Source organism: Lethenteron reissneri, chromosome 23 (genome assembly GCF_015708825.2).
Source record: "Lethenteron reissneri isolate LAM-NWPU_2019-01 chromosome 23, ASM1570882v1, whole genome shotgun sequence".
NCBI lineage: Eukaryota > Metazoa > Chordata > Hyperoartia > Petromyzontiformes > Petromyzontidae > Lethenteron > Lethenteron reissneri.
In genome coordinates, this window is record NC_083801.1 from 4,448,652 (window position 1) to 4,461,015 (window position 12,364).

The window sequence follows — 12,364 nt, forward strand, 5'->3', positions numbered from 1 at the left end:
AAGCAGAAGAGAGACCACCCAAAGACAAGAAATAAACCCATCTCTTAGATCCCACAGGAGGAAACACCTTTCTACACATTGAGTAAACTGTGAGTGACACCAACAAACATTTCATAAAACCATATCAAGCAAAAAGAATGCTATACCTAAACAAAAGAAGTCAACCACTTATTTTCCCTTCCATTGTATTTACAGTCTCTACGTTATGTTCTGGAGTTGCATGGAAATTAATTCTTTACACGCTGATACCCTCTTCCATTTGCTCTTCTGATTGATTGGCAGGCTACTTTGGCAGTGGAGTCAATTTAGAATGTGGCACTGCCCCAAACGAACACCATCGGTAAAAGGCAATGTCGTCTATGCAGGGATCCTTCACTTGCGAGTCTCAAAGCCAACAAGTATGACATTGACACCGTGTGAGTTGTATAGGGGCAGCCACCCCCCACTGCAGCACTTTCACAGAGCTAAACAGCTCACGGATAAACAACTCTGGGATTGCAGTGCATCTCCTCACGGTGCAATCATCCATTTGCCAAACTGGGAGTCGAAAAGTGTATGAAACTGTAAATGCTCGGTATATTTTCCTTCAGGTGTGTGAGAAGATGGGTCACGGGTGCCAGCTAATGGCAGAGTAATGAGGATTTGGCAATTTGCTCATCAAGATACCATTCATCTTGCCTAACTCTGAGAGATTTGCAGACAAGGAGCAATGGATACCTTCATTGATGCCGGCACGTAATCATTTATAACAGTGCTATTGCCCGCATTGATTGATTTCTTATTTATCCAGGTAATAGACCATTGAGATCCATTATATCTATGCATGGAAGACTGTGCCTTGAAATATAAAACGATGGTTAGGGGATGGATATGGACTAAGACAAGTGCACAGCGGCCTATATTGGCAAATTATGGTGCTCCAGGCTTTGCAACATGTTACAGGATATTCTTTGGTTCTTTCGGTAAAGTTACGTAGATAGAAAAATAACAATAAAAAATGAAGTGAATAAAAATAATTAAAATAAACTAAAAAAATAATATAAAACAAAAAACACTAATGTAGACTGTAGCCTGGTTCTTATTCGGAGTGAGTGTACTGGCAATCTATAATATAGACTGTAGCCTGGTTATTAAGTTTGGTGAGTGTACTTGTAGTCTATAATGTAGACTGTAGCCTGGTTATTAAGCTGGGTGAGTGTACTGGCAGTCTCCGATTAAGAACCAGGCTACAGTCTACATTAGCGTTGTTTTGTTTTATATTTTTTATTTTATTTTTAGTATTTTTATTCACTTCATTTTGTATTATTATTTTAATTTTAACATGTTAAAGAAGTGCTGCAAATGAACGGTTCCAATGATGCACAAATCAACAGGACATTGAATACCAAAACCCAAAACCAAATCAAATAACAAGAGCATTGAAGCTGCCCAAGTAATTAAAACGATCAAAATACCGTACATTGCGGGAGTAACTGATAAACTAGCCAGATGTTTGAAAAAACCCGAGTCAGATTTGGCACGGTACATAAAATATAGAATTTAATATCTGGTACAAAAGATGTATTACCGAAGCGATCAACAGAACGTGTGTACAGGATTAACTGCACGTGTGGTAAATGTTTTGTTTGGCAAACTGGACGAATGATCAGCACGAGACGAAAAGAACATTGGAGAAATATTAAATTCTCACAAATGCAACTGTCAGCAGTAGCAAAACACGCGTGCCAAAAAGGACACTCAATTGATTTTGATAATGTTGAAGGTTTGTGCAAAACTAGCTACCACTGGCCAAGACTGATTAGAGAATCTTTCGAAATTTAAAGGAATCAAAATAACTCTAACCGTTCGGATTGCTACCGTCTTAGTGCTGCGTGGAAGCGAATCATAAAATAAAACATTATTTAAATGCATGCCTACAAAGGGCAGCGTATTTCAATCGGGATTACCGTTGGTAGGGCTATTTTAATAAACACAATAGACAGGAAGGACAAGTTCAAAGGGCTCGCATAATGCACATACATAATGTACGTTGCCTCAGTAATCCCCCCCCCCCACACACATTGTGCAAGAGCGCAGAAGGGTGGTCAACACATCTACGCCTCTATATAAGGAAAGAAACAGTAAGACTTCTCCACAAATCTAGCTGTCGCCTGATGAAGCTAGTTGTAATTACTGGCGAAACGTCGTACTCAGTTTGTAAATGTTGTGGCTTGGCTCTCTAACACATCGTTTAGTGCTGTGCTAGTATAATACACTACACTATACACTACACTGGTGTGCTGTACTAGTGACGAATTGGCACATTCTATTTACGTGATAACCCTTACTAGTTGACTGTGTCGGGTGGTGGCGGGTTTTAATGACACATTTATATATTTACGCGATCTAACCCAAAAACCTCGATTATTGTACCACGTGTTATTATTTGTTTGCCTCGTGGCTGACGGCTAACAGCTTTAACAGATCTTCTTGGTTCTTTCGGTAAAGTCACGTAGAAGGGAAATAATAAAATAAAATTATCGTAAAGACAGCCCTGTTCTTCACCTGAGGACGGCTGCTTGCGTTGTGGCCAAAACGTCATGAGAATTGCATTTTAATATGTTTTATTTTTATTATTTCCCTTCTACGTGACTTTACCGAAAGAACCAAGAAGATGAATCCCTGCAGTCACGAAAGCTTTAAATCGAAGCTTTAACAGAATTGACACACGACCGCGTAAATGACATGCCAAAAGTTCACGTTGTTGGAAAGAGGTTAGTGCCTCTTGCATTCGGTAAAGAGATCAAATACTGGCATTGCTTTAGCCGATTTTTCTGGACAAATCCACTGCAGTTATATCCACTCACGGGAACTACAGGACAAAAGCACCATATCCCCACCGCTCCCAACTCCACCACCACCTGCCTCACACGTGCACCGACTTAGCAGCCGAACTGCAGCAGAATTCCCAGTCGCGTTAGAAGAAATCATTAGCAACACAAGTTAACTGCAGTGCGGCACCAAGCACAGACGCAGCCGAGATAATGCTAAGTGAGCCGTGCATGCTAGCCTGCCAAGTGCCAACGTTATCCGCCACACAGTCTACTCGGGCATACGGGCGCCAGCATGCGTTCAAGTCGGTTGGCGGCGTTATTGTGCATCCCCTCGGGAAAAAGCTTTCCGCATAAATCTGCGCCGAACAGCGCTTGGTCTGAACGCAGAACTGCCAGCGGTGCAAGCAGAGGAGAATGCCGGTGGACTGCATTTGGCTTCTTAACTGTTTAATTACCCCCACGTTATGCTCTTCGCATTGTTAATGCTAAACAATGCTTAATTGTTCCATTTTAAAAAAACAGGATATAAGAACGAGACAAAAAGCAGTAATGTGTACAAATTAATCACTAAGAGGTTCAATATTATTATATCAAGCAATTAACTGCAGTGTATTTTTTTCTAACACGTAAATTAAAGGGTCATAAAAGCACGGCAAGCACATTCATGCCGAAAGCAGTTAGTGGCAGTTAGAAACCAGAGGAAATAGCAAAACTCAGTCTGCCCGCTTTAACAAGAGCTTAATGAGAGTCATGGGCAAGAGGCCTTGGCACATCAGCTGTAGAATTCCCAAAGCACAATATCCCACGGCGCAGCACCATTTCAGTGCGTACACTTGAAGCTTGCCTCAGTCATTGAAAACATCCATCCTGAAAATTTTCAATTTACAGCTAAGAGAAACAAGCTGCTTTCAACAGCATACCATTATGTCAAATTGGGCATTTCAACATTCATGTGGAAAACCGATAGATTTAAATGAGCATTAAATTTGCATTCATAATGTGGTACTTTCCAAGCAATCCAAACTCTGTCTCCACCGTATTTATAAACTCACAGCGCTGCAGGTTCGAACAAAAGCCATACGCAAAAAAGCGGTGTGAAATTGACGCTGAAATTGGGCATTTGTGGAAATTATGAACTTTTTGATTGTTCGATTCAGTTTTGCTCTAAAAATGAAGACCAACATTATTTGTTTTAAGGGAAGTGTTTGGAGCAAGACCATTCAGCAATACTTCAAAAGCACGCACATCGTTAAGCGCTAGTGCAGGCCATAAAAACGACACACAAGCCAAGGTACATACTCTATTACTGCCATCCTGTTCGAGTCCCAGGCCACAATCACAACGGGTAGGAGAAAGTAAAATGTCAAAAATCACGACAATCATAATAATAATGATCAAAGTTTTGGAAATTAACACATCATTGTAAACAATTGATTTTTGTATGTAATAAAAAAAGAATACTAAATCATAATATGATTCGGGTTAAGCATATGATGCGATTCAGATCATTAAGCAACATGAGGGTAAAAACAGAACTGGAATTTACAACTGAGAAACAATCCAGCGCAGTTGAATCGACTGACCTTTGGGTACGCAGAATCGACCTTTTTATTGGCCAGAAGTTTGTAAGTGTTCAAGTTATTTTCAAAACTCCTGCAGGCAGTTGTCAAAAAAATTAAAATGGAAAACATCATTGCATTCAACAGACGATTCCAGGCAGTGCATGTCATTAGCCAGCATCAGTAAAAACATCTCAACACAGGCGAGAGGAAGTTGCACAAGCAAACAGCAGGCCGATGCAGAAGCTGGTCGCTTACCGTCCGCGGAGTTTTACCGCGTCCGCAAACCGCCGCTCATCCATGGCCTTCTGAACCTCCTGTGTCTGAGGAGCACAAAGACAACACCGCGCTTTATTCTCCGCCGCGCAATTGTCCCAAAGCTGGGCTCCTTTCCGAGTCATCGATTTACTCAGCCGACTATCGGTTCCGTTGCACGGTTAGTCGCATAACAAGAAACTAGATTATTTACTATTTAAATTTGATCGGATAAGGCCCACTGAGATAACTACCTCGCCTAGTGTAAGGAGGACATGGGTTCGATCCCGACCCTGACGATGCCTGTATATTTGGAGTTTGCGTGTTCTCCCCATGGGCGGGTGGATTCGTCTCCGGGTTCTCTGGTTTTTCACTCCACATTTAGAAGCGTGCGTTTAGAGTATTTGACTGATATAAATTTCCACGTGATAAGCCACTTCGTTGACCTGTCATTTGTGGCCAGGTCGCCTCTGAAAAAAGAGCCAATAGCTCAGTAGGCTTGACCTGGTAGATAAAATTAAAAAAAATTACGAATGCATTTATTTTGAAATTCAGTAATGCCAGTTATCTGAGAGTTATACTTATGGCTCACCAAATTTTCCCAAGTACATAAAACAATGATACAAGCAATAACAACACTCTTTTGCAGAGGTACTCACCCGTCACTGGCAGAGTATTCTAAGTTGATCATGGAGAAGTAAGGGAGCCCGTCTAAATCACGACGACGAATGTTTGCAATTGAGGCTCTGCTAGCGCCACGACTCGGCAGCATCCTGAAGCGCAAGGCCAAGATGCCGGATGGCTGTCGGGATTTTTTCCGGATACGTCCAGGAAGATTTCTATTGCCGTCCATGACAGATGCCTGCTTAACAGAGCACTCCGGATGGCAAAGTGCCGGTGTAACAGGCTAAAATCACCACCTGCCCCGATTAAACCCGGGTATAGTTTGGCCTAGTCCAGAGTATACCCGGGGGGATAAAGTGTCCTAGGCTAAACTATACCCCCCGGGGGTTTAAACTAGACTGGGCCAGACCATACCTTTCCAGGCCAGAATATTCCCCATGTGAAAGTTCAAACGAACTTCAATCGATATCTAAAAAGCGTATAAATGGAAGTAAGAATCTCAATGTGATCAATTGAAGCATTTTTAGGGTTAGGGTTATTATTGAAGTTTTTCTGGTTGAAGCAATCAAAGTCTATGTGTTTACAGTTTTGAATAAAATGTTGGAAAAATTTAGTAATTTATGTGTATATCGCTCAACACTATTGCTATCATGGGGGTATGATTTGGCCTAGAGGGGCATAATATGGCCTAGGCCATAATATACCCCAGAGTATAAATTGGCCTAGGCCATAATATACCCGGGTATAATCTAGCCTAGGCCGTTTTAACCCCGGGTATACTACGGCCTGTTACACCGGATTAACAGACCTTTTGCCGCACACAAGGTACTTCACAAAGGCTTCTGTATCCATATTATATTATTCTCATTTACTTCCAGTGGAGGCACCGCCCATCACCCCCCCCCCCCTCACCAATTGCACACACTCCATGAGCGGCAGGCGGATGGACTGGTTGCCCGACAGCGACACGACGCAGGCAGGGGTCTCCGGGGTCGCCTCCAGCAGAGCCAGCACCGCCTCTACTCCCATGCGACTTGCCTGCACCCCCACACACACATTCATGCCTTAGCCCTGCCCGTTCAGCCACCATTGGGCAGTCCCTCCAGAAAAACGCGATTATGCGATCGCAAGATTCCACGCAAAATCAGCCAAAGTCCGCATATTTATGCGGGGGGCGCGTTTTTTCAAATACGCCGCACTTTCGCCGCATAAATTGCAGATTTCTGCGCGCAAAATATGCGGGCTTGCATGATTTCATAATCCCCGCATTTTCGTTGCAAAAAGTCACATATATCTTAGCAGAAAGTTGAAAAATGTTGCGTTTACTTCACACAAGCGCAGCCATTTCCCCTGTTGCCATGGGAACGTTATGAAGTGTTAGAGGCTACGTAGTTAGTTTTATTCAGGAGTTTATGCAACTTTACAGTTGTAAGATTGCACTTTTTTGTTAGTAGTATGTAAATTTACATTACTGTAAGACTGTACTGTTACTGTATTGCTTACGTTACTGTGCACTGAAAACACTTATTTTAACAGAAGATGTCTGTTTTGTATAGCTACCTCTGTAAAACAGGAAGCACACATTTTATTTTTTTATATTTTATTTATTCATTTTTACAGAAGTTGTAGCATATTCATTTTGTAAAGCTACAGAACTTGTTCGACTCAATGTTTTGTAAGTTTGAGCCATCTGTTTAAGGTCTGAAATAAAACAAGATGAGAACTTAAATATTCCCAGCATTTTCTGTGATGTAGTATGCTTGCTTATCATAGGAAGTAATAAGAAATGACTCTTTACATTAAAGTAGTAGCCTAGTGAATAGGGTGTTGGGGGAATCACTTTTTTTTCTCTTTTTCATCAAACCGCCGTTTTTGCAAGTTCCCGCAATTTTTGCAAGTTCCCGCAATTTTTGCAAGTTCCCGCAAATTAATCGCATAAAATTGCATAAATACCCCGCATATTCCATCGCATTTTTTAAGAAAACGTGCCGCATAATCAACGATTTTTGCCCGCAACAATCACCAAAAAACTCCGCGTTTTTCTGGAGGGACTGATTGGGGAGCAGTGGGGGGGGGTGAGAAAAAAACTTTATAAATGTCATAAAAATAATCCAATATGAATGAAACTATGGTGTAAAGTTGTGTTGCTATTCGGCACAAAGATAAAGATCACCCATGTTGCCTTAAGAGGCAGTTGGGGCAAGTGCTGTTCGCGAGCACCTATGAAGGCCGGTACGGCATGCGAGCAGGTGGGTGACCAGCACCACGCCCGGCCGCCTTTGTCTCCCCAGTGGCGATGTTTACACACCGCACCAGGTACTCATTTGAGGCTGAGTCGACCTAGGGGAGGCCCAGAACCGATTCAGATCATCGTCACTGGTGTTGGCCGTGAGCGGGACGAGCTTAGGTCGCGGAGTTTCGTAGTGCAGCGCGTGCCAACCATTGCACTACCGCTCCTCACGCATACACACCGGCACACACTTACACACAAGCACACACAGACGACTGTTCTAGATTTTAAGTTTTCGTGACTGCAAGGATTCATACTCTTTGGTTTTTTCGGTAAAGTTACGTAGGTAAAAAAATTAAATAAAATCACAGCAAAATTTAGCTGTGACGGTTCTACCTGAAGAAGGAAGCTTGTGTTGCCTCCGAAACATCGTGATTTACATTTTTTACCTACGTGACTTTACCGAAAAAACCAAAGAGTACAGGCGACTGTGCCTACCAGGATGCGGTCGAAGGCAGACGGGGTCCCGCCCCTCTGCACGTGCCCCAGGATGGTGACTCGTGTGTCCAGCCCCAAGGACTTGGTCACCAGCTTGCGATGCGATGCCACACACGCGCAGTGTTATTCGAATTGCATTTAACACAGGTGGTTAGGACAACAAGAGTTTTGCACGGTAATTTTACTTTTTTTTCATTTTGCGTATTGCAAGAAATTGTAGCAGGTAACAGCGTCATTATTTACGCAGATCCAATGGCATGTTAAGAACATTCAATGAGTTCTTCGATTTCAAATTGCCAAAAGAAACAAGTCAAGGAAGCCAAAGTAGCCACAAGTCAAGCAAAGCAGGGTGAAAACACAAACAATAAAATATATGAACCCATACACAAGTATGCTCAACATTTCAGCATAGAAATCAGAGGTGCATTATTAATGTTTAAAGACTATAGGACAGCGCTTTTTATGAACATTGCTGCACCGATTATTTCCATCTTTGAATGTATTTTCTTAAATAATGTACAATATAAATATCACTGCAACATTGAAGCATGGTAATGAAAATGGGAAATACAAAATATGCCTATTTTTGAATGTGTATGATGACAGCATTTCATATATAGTTTTGCTTTTTCAGTGTTCAATTAAAGAACATTCATAACTATTAAGATATTTCTTTCATTGGGTAAATATAGAGGGGACAATTTCAATTATGAAGGGTACTACAAATCAAACAGAGGGGCAGGTTAGAATAAAAAAAACAAGACTTACTTTTAAGTGCCACTGCACAAATGTTTTAGCACAGATTTGTGCGTACAGCAAGATAACTGTAATGGAATTATAAATGTACTATTTTTTATTAGATGTCATGGTAATAACTTCCACATGACGCAATTTAATTTCCAGGCTTGAAATGGGCCTTTCTTAACAATGTGAAGCCCAAATAAACTGGCAAAGGAAGGTGTGAAATAATGCTTTAAAATAATAATTTCTCAAATTATGGCAACGCTCAGAAAGCGCAACATCTTCAACTTAGGATAATTGTTTTTTTACTATTTTATCTGGAAACAAAACTGACACTTTTTTTTTACAAGGAGTCATGTTTGCATAGACCACAATACCTGCAGTCATAATGCAAACAAAAAACATAACTCTGATAATACATGCACTGTCCTTGAGGTTCCAATGGTGTAAATGCTTACCCCGAGCTCTCATACTCTGATGGTGCATTGTCTTTGAGTTGTGCGCCATTTGGCGTCATCTGGTCCAACACCATGTGAGACGAGGTTCTAAGAAAAGCTGTCTCGGTGTGGACCAATCAACTTCAAGCACAGTGCATACATTATCAGAGTTGTGTTTTTTGTTTGCATTACGAATGCAGGTATTGTGGTCTATGCAAACATGACTCCTTGTAAAAAAAGGTGTCAGTTTTGTTGCCAGATAGAAGGGTAAAAAAACAATTATCATATTTTTTACTGGCAAATGAGGTTCCAATCGTGTAAATCTTCAAGTAGCTTCCAGGGAATTTTCTTGAAAATTAACTGAAGTTTAAACTGAAAAAGGAAAACTCTGCTCTCATTCAATCACTGCAAAGCATTGGCAAGTAAAGAGCTCTTCTTTGTCTCCCTGCACACCACTTTGTCAAAACAAACGTTTGATAACACTGGTCAACAAAAAAAAAAAATTCTGGCCTGGACTTTTGCAGCTGTTCTAGACTAATTTCAGGGTGCTGATTCCAAATCTGATCTCAGATTTGCCCTATCACATCTCATTTTTATGCTATCGGCATACCCAATTTTCATTGACTTTACCCGAAATTAACTCTGTCACTTATGATTGCAAGTTGTTGCGAGTCAGTAACTGCTTCAGTGTTAAAATATGGTGCTGTATTTTTAGGATAGTGTGTTTATAATATCATTGTATGTAGATATCCACATTTATTTAATATTTTTCTTCTGCAGTTTTTATTGAAAATGCAATATTTGATCTCTCAAAAACCTGATGTGATAGACAAAAACTGATGCCAGATTTGGAATCAGCACCCCAAAATTACCTTAAAACTGTTGGAATACCTTATGCCAGAAAAAGTGTGTTGACCAGTGTAATTAATTATATGCTGCACCGGCAATTAGAAAAATAACAACAGAGTCGTTGAACTGTCCAAACAACCATCGTCTGGTAGAGATTCGTTAACAGCTTAAACTGCTGGAGCAATTAAAGGAAAAATGTAAGGGTCACATGTAAATGTAATGATGTACTCGGGGTTAACAGAAGATGGAAGAAATTTACATTTAAACAAGTAATGATGTACATATAGTGTTGCTCAGCGCTGCCAGGATTTACCAAGAAATGTTTTAACGTAACTATTAGTGACATTCTATTTAACTTGTAAAAAAAAACATAACTGCAGGGAATATATTTCTTGACAGTGTGAACATTGCGAGATGCCTTTCTAACAATAAATAAATACGATAACTAATTTCTTGAGATCTGCCTTTCGTGTTTAGTTTGTTGAGCTTCCCCGGCACCTCTGATGAGCAAGGGTGGCTACATACGGTGCGAAAGAAGTTCAACATACATGCATGTGCTAGAAATAGGGGTGCCATGGTGGCAGAGGTCTCAAACGGGTTTTGATTCCTTACCCGTACCCGGCCGCACCAGGGTCGCAAATGGGTACCCATACCCGGCCGGGTACGGGTACCCGTTCCCTACCCGTACCCTACCCGAAATGAGTGACAAACGGTGACTCACCGGTGACTCACGGCCTACCCGTACCCGTACCCGGCCGCACCAGGGTCGCAAATGGGTACCCGTACCCGTACCCAGCCGGGTGAGGGTAGCCGGGTATCGGGTAGGGTACGGATATCGGGTACCCGATTGCGACCTCTGCATGGTGGCGAGATATTAACTACCTCGCCTAGTACACAGGAGGTCGTGGGTTTGACAAGCCACGTTGCGGCCTACAGAGCTACAACTCAAGCCACTCGCCGTACCCCAACATAAATAAGTATTCTCATTTATTAATTTTGCCGCATCTAAATTACGAGACGATCAGGGGTGCATCCATTCCAGCTACGTCTTTCAACTGCATTACTTTGCAAAGCCTTACTATTAAAATGTTCATATTGTATACTTACATTAATTTGTGAACAATACCCTAATTGGTACGAAATGTAATACAGCATCGTAAGTGTATTAAATTTCTCATATTAAGGACGGTTCAATCTCAGTGTAAATTTTAACCGGTACACCTTTCCAGTACACTGATCTAGATTGATGCCACATTTTCTAAATGTACAACTAATGTAAAGTCAAATTGTCCTGTGGAAATACTTGAATCTGCCATGGGAATGTGGAAGTTCTATTCTTGCCTCCTGACTGCCAGTGGAACTGAGCACCGCTCAACACTTGTCCCACCGTGCAGACCCTTTGCCTTCTCAGTTGTATTTCAAATATGACTACACTGTTATTGCACTCATGCAATAAGGTTTAGTTTTAGATAAAGACAAAAAAATAGAAGACGCAGTATTGGTGTTGCCTATATGTAATGGAAATGTTTCGCCGCTTACACAATGCCCCTTCTGGCACGCAATGAAGTCTGTCATTTTCACATCATGGTAAAAAGCTGATCGAGCATTCCTACCATAACCTCTATTTACAGTGCTTCGCAATGCTACGTACTACCTAAAAATTTGTAATTTTAATCAAATTAATCGGTTTTGATTTAATTGGCCGGTGTTTGCATCCTTATGGTTGCAATTTGACGATTTCGCACGGTGGCATGTCACTCGCTTTCCTCTCTGCTGCCCCCATCGTCTGGAACTCCCTGGCCCCAGCCGTCTGTGCCCTCGACTCCCTGCCACTGTTCAAGTCCAGTCTCAAGACCTTCCCTTTTGCCTCTGCCTCTGAACGACTGCCCCGATAAAATAAGAAAGCTCACTGTACGACACAGTGCCTTGACGCGCGTTTTCACTTAGAAGCTACAACAACACGAATGGTCCTCTATTGAATCAACAATACAGAGAAACCAGTCTTTTAAAGTACCAGTCAAAAGAAAAATCATGATGATGTCCAAGTGAGCGCGCATGTTTTCCTACTAAAGCTGACAAAGCTCATGTTTAAAACATGTTTTGTCTCATGTTCATTAGAAGAAATTCGGTATTGCGGCCAGCATAAAATAAATCGGTGGGATAGCGAGCGGAGCGATGGGGGAGCGAATTACGTGTGCTCTTTGAAGCGGAAAGCCACAGCAAGCAGGCACGGTCAGCAGCGCACGCTGTACTCACATCTTTAATTTTTTGCGAGCTTATTGGTTTGTTGAAAGAATCAATGGCACCCTCCGACACAATCATTACATTAAGTCTTTTCTTGCGCTGACGATTCTGAAA

The 12,364-nt window shown here is 41.6% G+C and overlaps 1 protein-coding gene across 1 annotated transcript in view; it reads right to left on the minus strand.

Annotated features, from left to right (window-relative positions):
- The window catches only part of LOC133345866 (ATP-dependent 6-phosphofructokinase, platelet type-like), a 74,408-nt gene that overhangs the window by 24,687 nt on the left and 37,357 nt on the right, over positions 1-12,364 (minus strand). Inside the window, 5 exon segments of the mRNA XM_061556917.1 lie at positions 4,113-4,127; positions 4,397-4,466; positions 4,631-4,695; positions 6,164-6,289; positions 7,980-8,072. Of these exon segments, the coding sequence (XP_061412901.1) occupies positions 4,113-4,127; positions 4,397-4,466; positions 4,631-4,695; positions 6,164-6,289; positions 7,980-8,072 (369 nt within the window).